This window comes from Gouania willdenowi, chromosome 11 (genome assembly GCF_900634775.1).
Source record: "Gouania willdenowi chromosome 11, fGouWil2.1, whole genome shotgun sequence".
NCBI classification, from domain to species: domain Eukaryota; kingdom Metazoa; phylum Chordata; class Actinopteri; order Blenniiformes; family Gobiesocidae; genus Gouania; species Gouania willdenowi.
Genome location: NC_041054.1, coordinates 10,335,476 through 10,358,204, shown reverse-complemented (window position 1 = coordinate 10,358,204; position 22,729 = coordinate 10,335,476). Strand labels below are relative to the sequence as shown.

The 22,729-nt window shown below is 36.9% G+C and overlaps 2 protein-coding genes across 2 annotated transcripts; both read left to right on the top strand.

The window, feature by feature from the left end:
• The first annotated feature begins 7,258 nt into the window (after positions 1 to 7,258).
• Positions 7,259 to 12,305, top strand: znf706 (zinc finger protein 706). Its single transcript, XM_028462009.1, has 3 exons — positions 7,259 to 7,413; positions 11,212 to 11,367; positions 11,472 to 12,305. Exons 2-3 carry the CDS (start codon positions 11,233 to 11,235, stop codon positions 11,565 to 11,567), a joined length of 231 nt encoding a protein of 76 aa, XP_028317810.1. The 5' UTR covers positions 7,259 to 7,413; positions 11,212 to 11,232; the 3' UTR covers positions 11,568 to 12,305.
• A 1,288-nt stretch (positions 12,306 to 13,593) lies between these two features.
• Positions 13,594 to 21,104, top strand: ywhaz (tyrosine 3-monooxygenase/tryptophan 5-monooxygenase activation protein, zeta polypeptide). The gene is made up of 6 exons (XM_028460938.1): positions 13,594 to 13,741; positions 16,833 to 17,125; positions 17,377 to 17,500; positions 17,641 to 17,801; positions 20,626 to 20,721; positions 20,802 to 21,104. Exons 1-6 carry the CDS (start codon positions 13,729 to 13,731, stop codon positions 20,859 to 20,861), a joined length of 747 nt encoding a protein of 248 aa, XP_028316739.1. The 5' UTR covers positions 13,594 to 13,728; the 3' UTR covers positions 20,862 to 21,104.
• Positions 21,105 to 22,729: the final 1,625 nt, after the last annotated feature.

Genomic DNA, 22,729 nt, shown 5'->3' with positions numbered 1-22,729 from the left:
TTTCATGGCAAAGAAAACCCATGGAGCTTTTTTCTTTATCTTCGTTTTTACCTTTGTGCTAGATTTGTGCCTTGTGTTCTCATTTTAGCACGTCTATCATTTCCATTTTAGTGTATGGATCATGTTATCCTATGTAAAAGCCCAACTAGGAACAAGTGTTGGAAATTAGCAATAGCTATAAACCCTTTGTTCAACACATCAATTGCATTCACTGTGTTATAACTATATGTTGAAGTGTATCATCCCAATTAAAATAAAATCAACTTGTTTGGAAAATGACGTGAATGGCATTATATGTATAATATGTGTCAGTATGTATGTGTGGTTTTGTACATGTGCAACCATAATACTGTTTCTTAAAGAGTTTTTTTTTTTTTTTTTTTTTTTTTTTTTTGAGAAAATTGAATAGCAAGCAGCAATTTTGTTTATATTAATTCTTTGTTAGATCGGGGTGGGGTTCATAAAGTTTTTCTTCTGCCCACTACATTTCAAGCATCAGCGTATGTGATTATTATTGTGTAGCCTATACTTTGTTTTGTTCTTGCAAAAACTATTCGCTTGAAATAACTGAAACCAACACACGCACACACAAACCACCTCGTGTATAAAAAGGAGTACTTATAAAAAGCTGCAAATGATCAGGAAACAATATAGAATAAAGCAAATGCAAGAACAAAAATGAAGTGGAAAGCTCTGCAGAAAACTAACTTCACATGCTAACACATGGTAGAATAGATAGACATCTGTTGGGAGCTGCTTTGACATCAACCTGCTCAGAGGTGTGTTGTCTCCCATTCAAATCAGTGAGTCATGAATATTGTGTTTTGCATGTCTTGATCCATATAAACGGGATGGCTGAGCTGCTCTCTTATCGCTGACTTTTCCCTGCATGACTCCTGAGTGCAGGAATGTCTGCCATGTGGAGAAATGACGGCTGATGGAGAGCAGGGGCTATAGCGTACAAGCTGCCACAGGCAGGCATGGGCAGGAGTGGAAACTCAGGGGCCAGGAGTCATCTAATACCTTTCTGTGTGTGTGTGTGTGTAAGTGTGTGTGTGTATGTGTGTGTGTAAAGAGGTGAAAGGTGTCTCCAACATACCAGGAGTTTTTTCACAGGAGGAGCAGCTTGTCTGGACTTGGCTGGGATAAAGTGTCTGGGTTTACCTGTGTGTGTGTGTGTGTGTGTGTGTGTGTGTGTGTGTGTGTGTGTGTGTGTGTGTGTGTGTGTGTGTGTGTGTGTGTGTGTGTGTGTGTGTGTGTGTGTGTGTGTGTGTGTGTGTGTGTGTGTGTGTGCTGTGTTAGTTGTAAACTGTAAAGTAGGGGTGTGTATTGCCATAAATCTGATGAGATATGATACGATTCACAATTTGTGCACACGTCACAATACGATATATCCCAATACTAAACAATATGATATACATCACAATATCAATAATTACCAATTTCACCTTTACAAGTACAAACTTGGTATGAAATGTATTTATTTCATTTTTTTTTTTTTTTTTTTTAAACTTACAAGGATCAGTATAAGGTAACTAACTGTAATTCAAGTACAAATATCAAAAACCAGCAGAACGTTTATCAAACAAAGGTTTGGCTTTTGCTTCTACAACAGCATCTGATTCTGTTCAGCTCTTTTAGAAAAGTAACCACATACTGTACATCTATAAAAGTGTTCAGTATGTTTTGTGAAAATAAAGTGCAATCAACTTCCAAGCTAAAATGCATTGATGAGTGAGGTAGTTTAACAAGGTGTTCAATATATTCTTATGAGTAAATGTCACAAATTTCACAAATATTGCCGAAAATCTGGCCAAAAGCATTATTAAAAAAAAATTCACATACATGTTTTAAATGTGGTTTGTTGCTAAATGTTGTGAAAAGTTGCTGTTTATTTTAGCATGTGCAACTTTACAAACGGCGCCCCTTTTTCATATTGTATATTCCGTCAACACTGTTTAAATCTTTAAAAAAAGAAATAAATAAAACTCGATTTGTGATTTCTTATTTGTACCTTTTATTGAATGAGTTTGTCACTGCTGTACATTGTTGGAGTGCATGTGTGCTGACCATTAATTCAGTTTTTACCACATACATTATGCATGTACAGTATATGTGTGTGTGCATATTGACCCTGACATGGCTTCCCAAATGCCATTAAACTCTCGTGCATTTCGGGGTCATTTCTAACAAATCTGTGCCACATGAACACTTGGATAAAAGTCCATCACAGGTCACATGTGATTTGATTTCTGGAAATGTAATATTCTTTTTCCCTATAACCTGGCAAATCCTGTTACAATCACTTATGTTTGTCATGTGAGTGAATGCAGCAGTGAAAGTGTGTTGACACTGTTGTCAGGGCTTGTGTGTAGTGTGTAGTGTGTAGTGTGTACAGCTCGACTGGTCTGACAACATAGAGGCACATCAGAGCAGCAGCAACAGGAGGCTGTGACCAAACCTGATGGTGAAGGAAAGAACAGAAAGGGAGAGTGGGAAAAAGAAGTTTCCTGCAGGGAAGATGAACTCCAACTTCCTTTTTCCTTAACCGCCTCCACAAAAACAAGGAGGTCTCTGTCACCTGTGTTTTTTTCTCTCTATGTGAGCCAGCAAACCTTTAAAAGTCTACAATAAATTGAAAACATAAGCTTTTTTTTTTATTGATGGTTCAGGAAATGATTAAATAGAATGTTTTAACTGTCAAACAATACAAAAGACTGCTTGTGAGAGGAAAGGTCTGATGCTCGGCCATTATATTCATTATAATTAGATATCTAATGACATGTTAGTCAGGTATGAACCCAGCAGGTCTCTCAGATCTATGGACACAGGTCAGATAGTGGAGCCCAGAGCTCACAGCAAACATGGTGATGCTGCTTTTAGTTGTTATGCTGCAAAGAAGTGGAACAAACTGCCAGCAGAGCTGAAGTCAGCATCCAATGTGAACATTTTTAAATCAAAGTTAAAGGCACTTTTTTTCTCTACTGCATATGATTGAGAGAGAGATTTTTAGTCATGTTGTTGATGTCATGATGATTTTAATTGATTTTACTGAGGATTTTAATTGATTTTACTGATGATTTTAAATGTTCTTATTGATTTTAAACAATTGAATGTTTTATCATGTAAAGCACATTGAGTTGCCTTGAGTATGAAATGCGCTATACAAATAAATTTGCCTTGCCTTGCCTTGCCTAATGATTTAGAAAAAATGAACTCCAGGTGGATATAATGCGTGCAAGCGAAGGGAGAACATGTATTTTTAGTGTAAAAAAAAAAAAAAGACACTTGTCATGAGTTTTCCTTAAAAATGTAGCATATCTCAACCCAAGTAATGTTATTCCTGACAAACATTTTAAGTCATGCAAGAACAAAGAAAATTGATTGAAGAAAAAGACAAAAAAATAAATAAATAATTAATGTAAGGTTGAAAAACTTAATTGTTTAAAAAATGTTTTAGGAAAAAAATCTATTTGTGGGAATTAATTAAAATAATTTGGAATAAAAGTTAAAATGTAAAATAATACTTTTAAAGCATGAAAAAGTTGGGTAATAGTCTGGGGAAAAAAAAAACATTTGTGAAAAAGTGTTTATTTTTAAATGAAATGAGCAAATTCTGGCTCTCTGTGGAGCACTGGTGAGCATTGCATCCTCTCAGTGCAGAGATTTCCCAAACATGTCTGTGGGAGGCCTAACCAGTGGGTGTTTTACTCCCATTATCAGCTGAGATGGGCTCCAGCATCTTCTCTGACCAATACAGGATAAGTAGGTTTAGATGACATGACCACATTTTGAAGGAAACTATATTTTTTTAAATAATTGGGCATTTTTACAAGAAAAAGTATACTGTATATTTTGAATGCAAGAAAGTGTCGTTTATGGATATACATTTTCTCCCTAAAAAAATTCTACAAAACTCTTACATGTGGGAAACTATGAATAGCACAACAAACGGGTTCAATAAATCTGGTTCCCAAACCAAACCAGAGCTAAAATCCAGAGGCGCACCTTGAATTTTGTGGCTCCTAAACTTTAACTTTAATTGATTTGATTAGCTGCATTTGGTTCTTCTGTTTCTGTGACGCTTTGAAGAAAGAATAGACAATTTCAAGATGTTTTTTAAAAAAAAAAAAAAAAAAGAATAAACAGTTGTTTGACAATAAATGGCTTCACCCAACCACTAAAAAAACTTATTGTCTTTCATATTCTCTGAAAAATGGCCAAAAATCATAAATTCTGCCAGGGTATGTAAACTTATGAGCACAACTCTACATTATACTTGCTTATCTGAGTTATAAATAAGTTATTTTTTGTACAAATTAAAATAAACATTATGTTTAATCCAGTGGTTCCCAACCTTTTTTTGGGTCGTCGTGACCCCATTTTGGTATCGCACATTTTTGGCGAACCCAGAGACATTATAACATTTCGTTATTGTTTATCAGGATTAGTGCACAAAATGACAAGATGTGCCAGCTCAGATCTTCTTATAAAACATTTTAACTAGATTTATATTTGAGAAAGTGAAAGTATAGGATACAGTGGTTATAGATTGTGTGTGGTGGTTTTTCATCAATTACTAGACATGTCAGACGACCCCCATTTCAATTCCAGGCAAAAAAAACCCCAACACTGGTTTAATCACTTTTCCAATCAGCAAAAAATGATAAAAGTATTAGAACAGGTGGCATATATAAATAAATAGAAAAGGATAAATGAGAAATATTTCTACTTTTCTCATCATATCTAATGTTTGTGCATTTCCTTTGTTTGCGGTTCACTCTGTGGCAGCTCCCATTGATCAGGTGCAACTTCTCATCATCTTCTTATCCCTAGCTTATATCTTCATGAAAACAATCCTCCCTCAGATGTGTTTTCACACACATCTACTACAGGGAGCATCTTCTGGCAAAAAAAAAAAAAAAAAAAAAAAAAAGAGCCTGAAAGTCCTCAAAAGGACCCAAAGAGGGGAAAAACCTAAATCACAGGTTGTCTACAGCCAACCCCCGTTCATTCACATGCACAATGGGCAACCAGATAATGCTCCTCTGCTATTGAATAGCTGACACCTGGAAGATTTGCTTTCACACAGGCCCTGGGGCTGGACAACCCCACCCAAAAGCTAAGATAGCAAGTTCCTGCACAACATCCTCCAGGGTGGGGGAACCTGAGCAATGTGTGGCTTTTGTCATTTTTTTTTTCCCCAGACCCTTCTCTCTTTTTATTTTCTAAAAGCATAATCACATCCTTTCTCTGTGGAGAGATGTTTCCCTCTTTCACCATCCAAAGGATTGTCTCTATTTCTTAGGATGGTTTAAAAAAAAGGGGGGGCAGGAAGGTGGAGACCCTCGCCTCCACCAACACGCTGGAAGTTTTTCTCACAATGATAAGATTTCGCTTAAGGAAGTCCAGACTGCCAACTATCAGATGGGTTATATTAGTGATTAAAACACACTCATCTTAGAAATGGCTTGAATGTCACAGATGTAATGAATCAATCTATTGTTGGACATTCCAACACAATTTAATCATTGTTTTTTTTATGTCAAACTGATTAATTTAAATTGGAAGCTATTTTCTTAACCTTAACAGTGACTATTTTCCCCGGCTCTAATCCTCTAACCCAGGGGTTCTTAACCTTGGGGTCAGGATCCCATTTGGGGTCACAAGACAGTGGGAGGGGGTCACCAGATGCCTTCAAGAAACAAAGAATAGTTTTTGAACAATTTGAGCCCATATTTGCTTATTTTTACCCCTTTTTTTGCAACTACACCTGCAAACTTGCCATATTTTAACCTAATTTCATCCCTTTTTCTTGCCATATTTTTGCTCTTTTTAATGCCTTTTTTGCTACATTACACCCATTACTCCCTGCCACTTTGCCATCAGATTTTGCACTTTCAAAACATTTTTGGAATTAATGAACCCTTTCCACCACTTTTCACACCTAATGTCACATTTGTTGAGCCATTGTTGTCACTTTTAACTTCTGTCCACCATATTTCATGCTTATTTTTTGCCTATTTAACCACATTCACGATTTGTCATGCCCCTTATTTGCCAGTTTAAACTCATTGTTCCGACTCGTTTCTGCACTTTTAAAGCAATATTGACACTTTGAACTCGTTTCACCAACTTTTCCACCATTTTTGGTCACTTGTAGCCCATTTTATTTCTGATTAAAACAAGGATTTACATCTTTAAGATGACTAGTATATACTATGGCAACTGTGGCCTGTCTCCAAATGACTGTTCTTCAACCACTTTCAGGTACAGTGGGGGTCTCTGGTACCTTTATTATGGTGGCTGAAAAGTAAAGTTAGAAAACCACTGCTCTAACATACCCCTTCTTCTTAAATGTATCACATCATGTCCTATAAGTCCAGTTAGTTCAGTGGAAATCGTGTTGGGATGCACAAAACAGTTGAAAAAAGCGTTAGACTTCAAATCTTAGTAACTCATTGTTTTTTCATTCTTCAGCCTAAAAAAAGGTCTTTTCACAGACTTGTGCAAAGTCAAGATTATGCATTGTAGTTCCTACAACTGGCATCCCTTAAGTGATGCGTTTTTCATCCTTGCTTAAGGCATTTATTCTCATCTCTTTTTGTCTCCTAAACCCACATTTTCTTGATGCTGAAATTTATCCTAACTCCTTCGAGCTAGACACTGGTCAGGTCAGCAGTCTATCCCAGGATAACACACAAAGTACGAACACACACTTCTATGGTCAGAGTAGAAATTCTCCAATGATCCAAACAAACGTGGTTTCAAACTGTGAAAAGAAAAAGGAAAAAAACTGGTGAAAAACAATTCAGACAGAATCTGCAATATCTACACTGAAAAAAGAGGAAGAGTGCTGCTTTAACCTAAGGCATTGTAGTGCTTGCTAAATCCGGATCTTTCTGTGTTGAGGTTGTATGTTCACATTAATATTTTAAAAGCATCTGATCATTTTTAAGATAATCCACACGTAAAATAAAAAGTCCATTGGCTTGCTGTACTGCATGCTGTTATACATGTTGGCCACTAGAGGGCAACATTGTCCAGATCTTCCCTTCACTGCGTTTTAGCGGACAGTCCCAATGGTGCGTTTATTGTTCATTTAATAATTGTAAAAATGCCTTCTTTCCTTTAGATTATTTTATACACAGCTAGATTGCCCAATACTACATGTTTTGACTTGATATGGTTTTGTTTAAATTCCAAATACAATATCATGTTTTGTATTTCTTTCGCGAATACCAAAATATTTACATTTGTCAAGTCGACTACAGAAGCGTAAGTGTCCGTTTGTTGGAGTCTGTAATTAACCATTGAACGCAGCTCAAGCGTCCACTTGTGTGAAGTGAGCAGCTGTTGTAACATTGTGCGGACAAGCGGCCAAAACGACGTCTACGTTTCACTTTAAAACAGGTAAGCACTCGGTAAAGCAGAGCATAGCTCGTCTATAGTAGTCGAAATCAAAGGTAGTGACGCTGTAACGTTTAGTTTCAGTTTAGTTTGGTCTCTAGAAGATTAGCCGGTTAGCTGTGTTGCTAACCAGCGGCTAACTGCTGGCATGTGCCATGCTAGGGTCAGTGAACGTGTCACACGCGGCAGTAACACAGGCGTTTGACTAGTTGTGTTATGTAATGAAGAAATATTACACGAAACCACGCCGTTGGGTTAATATGACGACAAGGAAACGTTAAAATTGATGTCAACACCAAACAGGTGACGCTGAAGTTGGCTTCCAGTTGGTAGCTTCTTCCTGAAGCCGTGAAGAAGTGTTAATTTAAGGGTAGATTTAATCGGAAGTGTTTGCAAAGACTTAGACTTTTACAATAGTCTGTCAACCTTTAAATCCTTGAGTATTGTTTCGATCAAATAAGACATTAACATCTTTAGAGAAATATTCATTATAGTATGGTGTTTTAATTGGACATTATCCTGATGAGATCTTCAACTCCTCTTGAACCCATTACACAACACACAGAAAATACTAGAGGAATACAAATAACAGCAAAAGTGAAAAAAATTAAAATGAAACATACTTTGCACAAAAGGAAAGCATAAACTCCAGAAATTTACTCCATAAATACACAAGTCGACTACAAATGTACAAAAGTTGCAAATAACAGAAATGGAATCCATTGTTGTTTTTTTTAGAGAATTTTATATTTTGATAAGCGCTACAGGATGATTGAATTGAACACAAAATAACGACAACCCAAAAAACCCACAAAATGACTAGTTTGACACGCTAAACAAAACAACAAAAACAAAGCGCTTTGTTCCTTTTTGCATTAATGCTCAGATTGGATATCATTCCAAATGCCAGCATGAATGTTAATAATGTGGCCCTCAGACCAGATAAACAACATAATAATGTGGCCCCCACTGTGATAAAAGTTGCCCGTCCCTGTTCTAAATCTTTAATAGTCATGCTGTATTTTTACATGTTCACATTCAATTCAAGCAAAGAAAACCTCTTTGCTGTAATCAGATAAACATGTTTCAAGTAAGATTTAGATGTATTCTGTTGAAGAAAAAAAACAACAACCCAAAAACTAAAAGTCCTTTTTAAATCAATAACTCTGTGTGACACAGATCCAGATCAAACAAAGAAGGAAAACAGCCAAAGTTTCTGTCACTATGTTGACACATTTAGTGTTTTTGAGAAGCTGTTGTTAGAAACCTGGACTCTAGTTCCTCCTTAATGTTTCTTGAATGACTAATAAAAAAAGTCCGCAAACATTCTCACCTCATGAGTCAACAAAGCTTTCCCTTAAATCTACCTTAACTCTCAAATTAGAGGCAAACTTCACATCTGATCAGCAGCAATAGGCAAGTGATATAAGCTCATTCACCTGTGTTATGTAAGGCGCCCCACCCTAGCCACTTTCACCCTTTATCAATGCTTGGTCGCCTGACAAACACAATTGCAGTTCCAGTTTTACAGTGCAACCAACACCCCATAGATAATCAGTTTGACTAAACTAACCACCACTGATGTTTCCCTGAAGACTATTTATAGACGCAGTCAGTCAGAAGCCAACTTCGAAGATGCACAGGTGAATAGTTATAGACACTTTTGAAGATTTTTATTTCTAGTCACTTACTTCCCAGTGAAAGGTTAACATGACAACACCAAGCTGCAATCCAAAAAACATAAATGCACATATTTGTGGTTTTTACTCATCCTGGATGTAGAATATTTTAAAGCTGCTCCCCCCCAGTCATTTTTTTAATTAGATGAAATTATAGTATATGTTTCAAAAATCAATGAATCAAACATTTTTTGCTTCGAAAACAAAGGAGAAAGGTTGAAATTAGTTTTTATCTCCGGCGTAAACATTGTTTGTTGACATTTTAATGCATTGCATTGTGAAATGATGTAAAAACACTTAAATGCATCCATTTACCGGACTCCACATCCCACAATTCAATGTGCGTTGTCTACCAATAATTTTATATCTACTTAAACAAATATTGGGGGTAGCAGCTTTAAGCGCTTTCCCTCCATGTATGATGTTTGGATCAATTGGATTGTTGTAATATTTTTTACAGTACAATCTGCTCAAAATCTGGAATTATGTGGTTCCAGTTTCTAGATTAGACTGTAAAGTATTCTTACATCAGACATCTAGACAGCTAAATTCCACATTGTTTAAGCTGCATAATGCTTTGGTCATATTATCAACATTTATTGAAGTGATTCCAGTCACACAGTCTGATCATTTGAAGACCCAAACTCATAAATTCTCAAACATTGACCTCTTTGTGCCACACCAAATTTGTAGTTTGTTGCACTCAAACCACTATCAAGGAGGGATTTTTGGCTTTTTACAGCTGAGAACATGCAGTACAGGAGAAACAAGTTTGTTTTATCCAACAGAAGAAGAAATCTATCATCTCATTACCTGTGAGGGCAAGAGAGAACTTGTTACTTTAATAGTTCCCTCTCAACTTAGTCACAAAGCTTCTGAAACACAAACTCTGCTCCAAAAAAACATACTTCTTGTTTTAAGGAGAAAAAAAAAATGATATTTCGTTGCAGTTCTTTTACTTGAATTGATAAATTATTGCAGAGAAATACACTTTTGTGTAGGGAAGTTCATTTTTACTTTTAATGTTTTAACCAAAGCTTAATTCACACATAACTATTAGTTTTTCTTGTGAAATCAAATTTAGGAAGTTTAGAAACACCCGATCAGGCTGTTGATGAGCTTTAACTAATTAGTTTGACACTCCAGCATGATATTATAAATGTTGCTATTGTTTTTTTCTGATAGTTTTTGTAGCTTTGGACTTATGTGTAAGTTTTACTCTCACAAACTGAAGTGAAAATTACATGGTTAGGGCCTCAAAAGGTCCCTAATTCAGTTTCAGGTTTTTTTCAATTTCCATATCATGCTATACACTTTATTTTTTTTTCATCTTTCCTTATTTAGATGTAAATACTGGCTATTAAACTTCCTGAAATGCCAAATAGGATTAATTGTCAACTATTATTTTTTTACATGTTATATGCTTCAGATGATTTACAAAATCGGGATTGTTACATTGAAATCGAGGAAGATTAGGCACAATGCTAGACCCACAGCCACCCGTTTAACAGGAAAAAAAGCATGTAAATGTGTGATTCGGTCATAAAACACTCAGATTGTGTGAAAAAAACACTAATTATTGCACGATGCTATTGTGAACCCTTTAATAACTGTCATCCGGCAAATCACCCCTTACGTTTTGCTCAAAATTCCACACTGCCGTGTGATTGTAGATGCTTTTACCTGCAACGTGTCACCAGGCAAAATGACCACCATTAAGCCAAAACATCATCAGTTCAACCTGTCTTGGCACCGGTATCTTTTCAGATTTGAACGCAGTCAAAATAATCTGGACTGCTTTTTAATCACAACACAATAAAATCAAACAGACTTCAGGTGAAGCTCTGCATACGTTTTCAATCACAGGATAACATGATAACTACTTGATCCGTTACATGTAGCGAGAGATTTTGAACAAGGCAGAATTGGACCTATTTGTTTACCGAGATAATAGAAAATCAGCGGCCCTACATTTTCACTTAAGAGCAGAACTTTTCAACCACGTTCTGGTAACTTTTTGTGTTCCCGCATGGTTTATATGACATTATCAATATGAGTACACTCAATATTGAATGATGATTATGATAATTAGCTGTAAACAGAAAAGTATTTCCTCTTCCAGCCTCATATCTGTGTAGTCAACATGGCTCGTGGACATCAGAAGATTCAATCCCAGCAAAAAAATGCAAAGAAACAGGCAGACATGAAGAAGGCCAAAGGTCACGATCAAAAGACGGCAGCGAAGGCAGCGCTAGTGTTTACCTGCAGTGTTTGTAAGGTAAGTTTGACTATTAAATAAAGAAAAAAGGCTCACATTTTAACTTGATAAAAGTGCTTCTTTTCTAATTAAAGTGTTGTTCTCCGATGCTCGTGTGTCCACAGTCCCAGATGCCGGACCCGAAAACCTTCAAGCAGCATTTTGAGAGCAAGCATCCGAAATCCCCTCTGCCCCCAGAGCTGGAAGGAGTGGAGGCATAAATGCTGATGGCGGATGTGGAACACTTTCTGTGGCCCTGTGTCAAGACTGCACTGATTTCAGTCCTTTGACAAGTCATGATTTACCATTATTTGTCCATTTAACTGTCCCTGTTGCTTTTGATACTATAATAATCACCCAAAGTCCGTGCTGTGTGCTTGTGTTCATGCTGGACCAGATCTGAGTGCAGTTTGAATTCAGGGCCCTGTAGAGATGTATCATCTAAAAGAAGAAAAGCCTGGTGAAAGAAGCTTCATCCTCTTTGTTGCAGTTTGTCCAATCAAGGCTGACTTTCTAATGGATAATGAGTCATTGTTGCTGCTAGCTCTGGTACCTCTTTTTACAGTATTGCTATGCTGCGGGTAAAAGCAAAAGCACTCGTGTGAATCCTTGCTCCTTAAATCTGATGTGTAGGTTTGCTCTGTTTCAGGCGGCATCATAAACAAATTCTTCTACATGAGCTTAGAATCCAAAGAAAGCGTTGGACACCTTTTTCCTCACACAAAGTGTGATTCCTTCACAGCGGTTTTCTGCCCTCCTGTACCACCTTTTTTCTTTGAGCTTATTGAAACGTTTGGTTCAGAATGTGTGACACCTTGACAGCTGTTTCTTAGCTGCTTCTCCAATTGTAACTTAATAAAGTTTAATGAGAGCTTACAGGCGACCTGTGTGTGTGCGCTCAGAAAATGAATGTAAACTCCAATGTTATGCGATTTTATTAAATTTTACTTTGTCATATAGCTGTCTTTTGGGGATTTTGATTGTTTTGAGGATTTTATGACATGAATGATCAGCAGAATTAGCTGAACTCATGATCCCGTACAACACTGAGAAAACTTAAGTTGTTCTTAAATGCCATACTTTAAAGTAGAAACTTATTAAATGGCTACAATTCCCAGGTGAATCATTCCCAGACGACTTTGACTCAATTTGCTCTGTAACTTTTATTTTTTCTGTTCTTGTTCTGACTAATGTGTCGGTTCAGTTCCAGTCTAGCACCTGAAAGAACAAGCATGGACACACCCTGACACACCCCGACTCACATAACTCATGTCAGTAGCTTGTCATACAATCATTCCCTTCACAAGCAGTCTTGGTGTGATGACATATTTAGGTTAACCCTACAGTCATCACTCAAGCTGCAAGTTACTTTAATGTTATTAAAATAAACTTTAGAGTCTGAAGGATGACTCACATTGTTCCTTTCTCTCCCCAGACATAATCCGCAAGTACACAATGAATCATGAATTTACTGTAACTTTTCAAAATTAATTTACGATTCACAAGTGAAATTTTTGGCGTCTGAGTCAAGACTAATTGTAAAAAGTTTTTTTTATTTTTAAATATGGAAAATAAATTAGCTTAAAATTAATTCTCAGGGAGCCGTTTTTGGTTCCAACCAGGAAGTTGGTTAAAAAAACAAAACTTGAGGATACGTAGTTACAGAAGAGAAATTAATTATAACCAAAAAACAAACACTTGGTTTGCTTTAGAATTTTCTAAAGGACAGGAAAGCAAAAATTCTCATGTCACATGTACTTCAATAAATATAGTACAGTATAATCTGATGTGTGGAAAGTAGGAACAGCTGGTAGCTAGTGAAGAAAAAGACAGCATTTATTTAGTCAAAGAAAAAAGACCTTAGTTGATAGTTTCCCTGGTTGATTAAATTATTATTTCAACATTTGTATTAGTCTTTTTTCTTCTTTCCAATTTTTGGCAACACCCTTTCTAACGGATTGTTTAGAAGCTCTAGAAACATTGTACACAGAATATATTAAAAAAAAACAAAAACAGCCCAATTAGTTTAAAAAGTGTAGATATTACTTGAGTTTCCATATATTTTCTTTACTTTTGAAAGCCCACCTTGTTATATGTGCATTATTTGGTGTAAATGTATTTGACAATCCTTTCAGAAACTTTACAGTGGGTTTTGTTGCGTATGACGTACTCGCACGGGTTTATATCTGAAATTTACTGTGAAATGTTTCAAAATGGCTCCCTGTCTGAGCCTGCCTAAATGTGGTCGTCATAGCAACTGGGCTCTGACGTCACCAGTCCTGGTTGGACTCCTCCGCCTCGGCCTTGATTGGTGGGAAACAGTGTGGAGGAGCGGGAGAGTGCACAGCAGGCCGAGTGGGAACCCGAAACCAGGACCAAAAAATGGCATCTTCAGGTCAGTCCTTCACTTAATATTACACGTAGGGTTAGATACACCCCGACAATAACCGTGTGTTTGCACTATGAGCGCTTTAAGACCCGTTTTACCCACCGTTGGTCGGACTTAATGCGGATGCTCCGCTTCTCATTGTTAGGTGCTGGTCGAAGCTAGTCACAGTGCCTCGATACACCACACATTTGATTTTGATTAATATTTGACATAGCTTATGGCCGTGTTGCGTTTTTAATGTTCTCAAGCTAATAAAGACACACTAAAACAATTAATTTTGGACTTCTTTTGTTCGCAAACGCCATAACACTACAGGGAAGCGAAAAAAGGGCGTTGACTGTAGTAAGCTAGGCTCCCATTCAATGACGCAACTGTGAATTCATCTGCCACTTACGAAGCTTTTTTTCGCCAATTTTCGAAATAATTGCATGCAAGATGGTTCGTGGAGCGGGGTTTCTTTTCTTTTTTTCGTTGGTGGGATTTGGTGTCTTTTGCTGTGTCCGGCTGGGTGTGGGTGACGTGAAAACTGGGTGGCCGACATTCCTGTGTTGGGTGCAGGTGTCCGTGCGATGTGACTCACTGAAGAAACCATGACTTTTATTCCAGGCCTCAAATATGTCTGCCTACCTCGGTTAACTAGAAATATTTACCATTTTTGTTAAAACTTTCCCAAGCTTTAGTTTTCAGAGGTGCTTTTATGATACATCTGATCTCAATACACATATCGAGTATTGTATGATACCTGTAAGTCAATGTGTAATACAAAAAGTCTTAACAGCTATATTTGTTCTTTCTAGCAGACATGTTATTTTCCTCCCCTGGAGGCTGTTTGCAAGTTGACTAAGTTAAATTGAGCAGTATAATTATTTTTTTTTTTTACATTATATTTCCTGCCATCAACTATTTGCTTTAATAATTTGTTGGCATGGACGCCTCATTCCTGGAGGTGCTACTAAAAAATTGACTATAGGCACAAGGAGGAAGAGGTAATTAATAGTTCAACAACAGGTTTACTTAGAATATCTGTTCATCGGGGGCCAGTATTGTCTGAAAAGAACATCAACAAGGAAGATATCCTGTTAGGGCTGTACATTACCTTTCAAAGGTCGCTTGCTTGCCATGTAGATGCCCTACTTGCCAAGTAGGGCATCCAATCTTGGCAAGTTGACGTTTTGTCAAGCAAATATGTATTAAATAACTTTGTAAATAGTCTACTCATGAAATGTTTCTATTCAGTCATCGTTGATATGGAATATGTGCTGTTTTATGGCTTTCTTCTAAGCACAAATTCCTTAGAAGAAGAATAAAATAAAAAAACAAGAATGAAATCTTATGATTAAAAAAAAAATAAAAAAAATAAACTTTTTGTACAAACAATCACAAATATAACTTAAAAAATGACCAAAAAATCATTTTGGAAATGATACAACGGTTAGAAATTCTAAAATAAGTTTAAAGGCATCATAATATTTACCAATGTAAAGATGCATTTACTAGAATCTGTTCGATTCAGGATTTTGGGGGCTGATGCCAATAACAATATTGGGGGTGGGGTAAAACCACTAAAAAATAAATGAACATTGATAAACACAGGATATATACTGAACATTAACACACATTTTTATAATATCATATCCAAAATATGATTAAACACAGTGAAGCAGAACACTGCTACATTTAAAACGAGGAACTATAGTGTAAACACACTGATAAATAAGAACTTGCATTTTACACACACAAAAAAAAGCAGAATTAAACACAAAGTTTACCGTTTTTAAAACATTTGATACCATTGTTTAAAGCATGGAGTAGTTTCTTCAGGACTTCAGCTATCATATCCTACAAAAAAACAATCACCAGTGATTTACCTTCTAAAGCATGTGAGACTAAACTAGAATGCTCTCCTTGACATGTCCTTGTGGCGTGTTTCTACGGGGACATTTTCGTCGTGGGGCACTATAGTGTAGTAGTGTTATATTCTTTTACAAACTCACAGCTTAACCATTCAGCAAACTCACTGCAAAAAATTCCGAGTTGTATGACAGGATGCTTGTCATGCCTGATCATTATGAGCACTGCTCGGAGGAAGGACTTCCTGTTGTTAGTCAGACTTATTTTCATCATTTTCAATGCTTTTCTCACACTATTACTAATTCTTTGTCAGAATCTGAGTAATAAATGAAGCCATGCTTGGGCCGATAATCGATAAATCAATTAACTGGTCGGTAAATAAAATGAACTCTGTAAGTTGGCCTCGGTATATTGCCATATTCATGCATATTTGGCGGCGCGCCTATTGGCTGCAGAGGCTAGTGTTCGTAACGGTTATTAAACAGCAGATAACTCAGTCAGTTCTAATAATTTCTCAGCGAACCTGCAGTGTAATTACTCTAAAATAATATTCCACCGCCAGGCAATCTTAGATTTATGTAAATCATACAGTTACTGTATAGTCCGGTAGATGCGGCAATTCTGGACCTACTACGTATCTTCAGATTGCTATGCCGGCTGCGGCCTGTGGAGCAGTGGAGCCTCTTGCCCGCCGTGTCCGCCAGCGGTGTGATCGGAAGCAAAAGCGAGGATACCCAGCGGGGCTAGCAACTAAGCTAAGTCTAAGACAGGGTCTATTTTATTGTTTTTGATATTTATTAAAGTGCAATTTTTTGCTACACGAGACTAAGAGTCCATTTTATTTTAATTGTTTAAAATATTTAAAAGTTCTTGACATTCCAATTACAATGGTAGAAAATACTGATGAGAAATACAAGCGATTTTATGATATGTTATCATTAAATTAGGGGTTAATTTTGGTCTAAAAAAATTGACAATAATATCGTTTATCTGCAATAAATTGTGGGACAATATATCGTCCAGCAAAATCTGTTATCGGCCCAGGCCTAACCCGCTTAGATCCATTTGACTGATGAGTTTCCCAGAAGTATTTAGTACGTTCACAAACAAGTGCGATATTTGCTTTTATCTTAACATAAGATCTTGAAAAAATAATTGCATATTAAATTACTATCCCAGTTATATTAATTAAAGTTAATTCTTTTTTTTTTTTTCTCTCTTTTCTTTTCCTCAACTGTCAATGAAGACTGGGAAACCTTGATAAGGAAAGCCAAATTGGCTGAGCAGACGGAGCGCTATGAAGACATGGTTATGTTCATGAAGCAGGTCGCAGAGGGCAAGCCGGATCTCACCATTGATGAGCGCAACCTGCTCTCTGTGGCCTACAAGAATGTGGTGGGCGCTAAGAGGTCCTCCTGGAGAGTCCTGAACAGCATCGAGGAGAAGGAAAGAAAGGACGGGGATGAGAAATGCTCAATTGAGCGAGAATATAAAATGACAATCGAGAAGGAGTTGAAGGACATCTGCTATGAATTGCTGGTAAGGAGTGATGGTTGGGTTAGACCCAATATTTCAGGCCATTGTGTAATTTTTCATCTGACATTTTTTTCACTAAAGCTATACCTTTCAATCCACAGGAATTTAAATTCATGCCACTATATATAAGCTATAAAATTATTTGGGTTTTTTTTTTTTTTCAAACGCTGATTGGTCCTTTTCTTCCTCCCCGTGCTACTTTTTCTTATTCACTGCCATAGTCACTTTGTAAAATTTCATACTTTAATTTCCAGAAACTTCTCGACAACAATTTGATCAAGGATGAATTAAACCCCGAAAGCAAAGTCTTCTACCAGAAGATGAAAGGAGACTACTTTCGTTACCTGGCTGAGGTGACCTTTGATGAAGAGAGGGAAGGTAAGTTCTAAAAGGCCAAATGATGATTATTTTTCTCAAGGATTTTTAAGGCTGTGATTAACAGTAATGTCCTATAGCATGTTATGCCTCTTTTTTTTTTTTTGATTATTTTTTTTTTATTAATTCTTTTACTCCATCAGAGGTAGTGAAAAAATCCGAGGAGGCCTACAATCAAGCCTGGGAAGCCAGTTCTGAGATGGCCCACACTAATCCCATTCGCCTTGGCCTCGCCCTTAACTTCTCAGTCTTCCACTATGAGATCAGGGAGTCACCCAAAGACGCCTGCAAGCTGGCCAAAGAGGTACAAATCTGATTAAATATCTTGAATGGGAAAATTAGGGCCCTATAAAATCCGCGTTAACGGAATCGCGGACAGAGTCACGGAATTGACCAATAAAAACGATGAAATGCGGAAATGGACTAAATCGGCATGAAGCGCCGTCACCGTGGGGCAAAGAACATTTTTTATGTGGAAATTCTTCCGGGGTCCGATTATTAGTAGCACCACTCTCCCCCTCCTGTCCTGGCTGCATTAAACTCATCCTAAAACACCCTCTAAAAAGCAACGCAAATCATCACTGACTCCTAACTACAGAGCCTCCAGTGCCCGTTTAACTTTGCTGTGCCTGTAAAAACTGATTATATAGGGCCCTAGAGAATGGCTCCACTTTTGATTCACAAAGAGAATAGATACATTTTCAGTTTTCTCTCTGGGTTTGCTTTGAGAACTCTCCAAAGCAAATATGGCCCTAAAGGTTATTAACAAACCAAAAGAGGAAAGATAAAAGGGAAACAAAAAAATATAGTCTGAGGTAGGTAATGACAAGGAGAAAAATTGTATTTTTTAAAATACCTCCAACAGAACCAGTGTCAAAGGTGGTGGCCTTCTGTCTTTTACCTGTTTAGAGGATTTAAATTGTAAACTATCAAAAGATCACATGTAATACTAGAGGTTTAGTCGAATAACTTTCTTTAGAAGTCTTTGTAGAGCAGCAATTAGTTGTAAAACCTGGTCGACTGGTAGACATGGCGGCCACCATTTTGCTCACCTCAAAACGCTGGGCCGTCGCATTTAGCTGCGCTGCTATAAGATTTATTTTTCCTTCTCTAAATTGCTTCAATGTCTTTCTAGACTTGTCCCCCTAGTAAGTCCCCTCTCTCCTGCTCACCGGTGACACGCAATGCAATCTCTGTCACGTCTCGTATGTAGTAAACATTTGTAGCTGACTGCCAGCTGTGGCTGCTCCGCTGCACAACAAGAGCTCATAACAGCTTCCTACATGTCCAAAGTAGCTCCAATACACATTGTTGTGTTGGCCACAGTGACAAATAATACAAAATTAAGGAAAACATGGAGAACAGCACTACAGAAACATAAATAAAAAAGAAAATTTTAGTTTTCATGTAAACACTAGGGATGCACCGAATATTCGGCCATCAAATATATTCGGCCAAAAAGCACATTCGGCCTTCGGTTTAGTGAGTTAAAAGCAAGGCCGAATAGTAGGGTGTGACGCAGTCAAACAACGTGCAGTGATTTTGCGTCCGAAAAGTGTGTGCATGTTGCTGCAGAACCAGCAGCAGCTCCTCCTCTCCGCACACAAACACATCCAGTCTCTCCATTCCGCTTACTGCTCTCCGTCGTCCATCATCGCGTAAAAGTTGGAAGCCGTCCAATTCCACAACCGAGTTTGTTGTTAGCGCTGTGAGCCACAAATTCGTAGTGCAGTTTGGCGTCCAGTACTGCAGTTTGCATTTACATATATGGCAATAAAGTATAATATATATTCTATACTGAACAGCAGTGTTATTTTAGCTATTGGATTGTTGGAGAGGGAGGAGCTCACATTCTAGAAGGCGTGGTTGGTGACGTCACCTACCAACGTGGGCAAAATCCAGCTGTCTCATTTGGAGCTGACTTTTGGCAAAATGTGGAATATCAAAGGAGGGAGGAAACAGAACTTTTTCAACTTTGTCCCCCTGAATGAGGCTAAAGGAATGTATATCAGTGTAGCAAAACCATTAGAAAGTGATTTTTTTTTTGAACGCATGTTTTGTTTTATTTGAAGGTCTTGTATAAATTAAAAAGTTTGTTGTGCTTTTTTTGAAAAAGCAAAAGCTACTGGAATATTTAAAAAATGTCAGAATATTCATTAAACATTTACTTTCTTTAAAAAACATGTCTAAACATGTATTCGAGGCTATTTATGCACTATTGAAAAAGGTAGTGAAAAACTTAACCCAATTCGGTATTCGGCCAAGTATTTATATTATATTCGGCTTCACGCTCTAATTTTCATTTCAGTGCATTCATAGTAAACACTGCACTAAAATCGACGAGTTCACCTCACATCCGGGCAAACATGGCTGCTCCCCATGAATCGTATTTAACGGTATAAAAAATTGTGCAATTAAAGTATTTTAAATTATGTGTACACATTTTGTTCATTGGTAATGCAACATATATATATATATATATATATGCACTACAAGTAAATGTAAATTTCCCAAGAACAGTAAACTTTGTTCTTTTACTAAATTCTAATCCTACAAGTTTTTTCCACTTGTTTTTGCATAATTAACTACTCAAAGACTGTTGTGTGATTGATTAATAACTTCAAGGGTGTGTGTTTTGTGTCATTTAAAAAAAAAATTCTCGTGTAGAAAACTTACCAACATCCTGAAATAGGAAATGTGCATTTCCTCTTCCCGTGAACCGGTTTGGACCAGGAAACTACTGAATTTCAAGCGCATTGCGTTGCCTTACATGTTGGTGTTATTGTTAAACTAGTTACTTGATGATTGATTAGTGATGTCGGACATCGCTGTGACAAGACATTCTTTAAATAAGTTAGAGGGAAATGTCCAGCAATAATGTTATGTATGTTTTTTTGTTTTTGATCAGTAAACTTATATGCATGCAGGTAAATTACACAAATATGTAAAGAACGTATAAGAACGAGGCAAATAGACTGAAACCTTATTATTCAAAGATTTCACAAGTAATACAACTTGTACATGGGTTAGATCACCATGGTATCAAAGTTATCCAAATTAGGTTAGGGTTTCATTTCTAGGTTTTCCCAAAGGATTAAAAAGCTCATGAAAGTCTGAATGTTTTGCAGGCGTTTGATGATGCCATAGCAGAGCTAGACAACATTAAAGAAGATACGTACAAAGACAGCACCTTGATCATGCAGCTGCTCCGGGACAATCTGACGGTTAGTGGCTTTTCCTCACATCACTTTAGTACCAGACTATTTTGATTTGCTTTCTTTTCTAAATCGGGCCTTTTTTGCAGCTGTGGACTTCAACGGACAGTGCTGACCAGGCTGAGGCTGAACAAACCACTGAAAACTGAACTTCTGATGAAATAGCTCCAAACCTATAAAACATCTTTTTACCTCTCACCAGCGTGTGCATGTGTGTGTGTATGTGTGTGTGGTTGCGCAGGAACATACATGCTCAATGTTTACAGTCCTGGTTATCAAGTACAGTATGCGTGTGTGGCAATACACTACTGAAGTGTGTCAGATGTTAAGCACCTCCACAGAATAAGAGAGAAATTAGCCTCTTATTGTGATGTTCTTTAGTTCCTTTAGATGATAATCCCATCCTAATTCAAACTACCACATACTTCCTGTTACATTGCTTTTCACGTAAAAGTCCACTGCAGTCGAGAGGAGAAGAAACCCTTAAAAGTGAACTTTAAGATCTTGAATTCATTCACTTTTTTTTTTTTTTTTTTTTACACTTTTCATTACATTAAAACTAAAAGTAAACCCGTAGTATTGAATTCACTAAAATTAGTGTGACACAAGCAGAATTCACTTAGATTGGACACATCACCCTCTGTCTCAGTATTTGTTGTGTGTTCTATGGGATAGCTCGTGCCGCGTTTTTCTTCTTTTTTTTTGTGCTTTCTGTCATGCAGCTTTTTGTATGAATGGAAAATTTTAAAATATTTGTTGAGAGGATTAAGTTTATTGACAACTTTTCACTCGCGTTAAACTGTCATGGCCTGGTACAAACAAAAGAATAAATGATCTGCTGGATACTGTAACTTTAGATATTTTATCTTTTCAGAGGAGACTTAGATCAATCTATCTGTTTAAATGTGGCTTTCTACTCTTTTTCTATTAAGGTGTTATTTTTTATTCTCCTTAGGTTTCTTTTGACTACTGACATGTACTCAATTCTTAGTGGTGTGAGGATTAACTGCTTTCACAAAGAAGTGTTGTTTGCTTAGGATTTGGCTTGTGTTTTTTCAATAACATTGCCCTTCCCTGTGAGCACACTATAAAAGAAATAAATTAAAAATGGTGGAAATAACCAAATATGTACTGCCAGTTTTTTTTTCATGTTCACAGTCTTGGAATTAAAGAGTTGATGACATCCATTTAATGGAATAAGTTCATGTTTACAGGACTTAAAACCGTACTGATGACTAAGCTTTCCTCTTGTTAATTAGGCTTAATAATAACAACTCTGTCTCCTATTGGAGAACTGGAAGTGCATCGCCCATGGTCCAGAGCCTGTAGGTAAGGCAGTGGTTCCGAAACTGGGGCCCGCATCCATAGAGAAGATATGACACACCCTTTTTAGCTGTGTACATACAGCGAGACTAATTTAGTCGGATCAAAATGACAGAAGCTCTTCGTTGTTTTTCAGGGCATGCAAACTAATAACTCAAGGACATTGTGTTGCATACGGTTGAACAGTAAGATGTAAAGTTGAGACAAGGAAACTGGAAATCTTCAGTTCTTTTAAATTATTCTAATCAAATGTTCTGGAATATTAATACGCATTTTGACTTTGACAATAAAGTAAACCGCATGAAAATCGGTTGAGAAATGAGTAAGTTATGATTTATTTTCCATTGTACATTCTGTACGTTGCCCCAACCAAGATGGCCACCACGTCCTGATGCATCTAGTTTTCTAAGAAGTCTATGGTTGCGCCTCCTAGAGGGGAGTTAACGTCTAGAATGGCTTTGCTGAACCATAAACATGAAAAACAAAAGTTTTTTTTTTTTTTGCACTTTTAAAAAGCTTTATTACTGTTCTGAAACATGTGATTACAATTTTGGTGTTATTTCTATGAGATTTGAAGAAGAAAAGTAATTTTTTTTATTTTATTTTTGTATTTACCCATTAAAAGCAGAAGACAGTTTGGGAACTACTGAGGTAAGTGATCACATGACCAAAAGCTTAATATTTTGCTATCAGC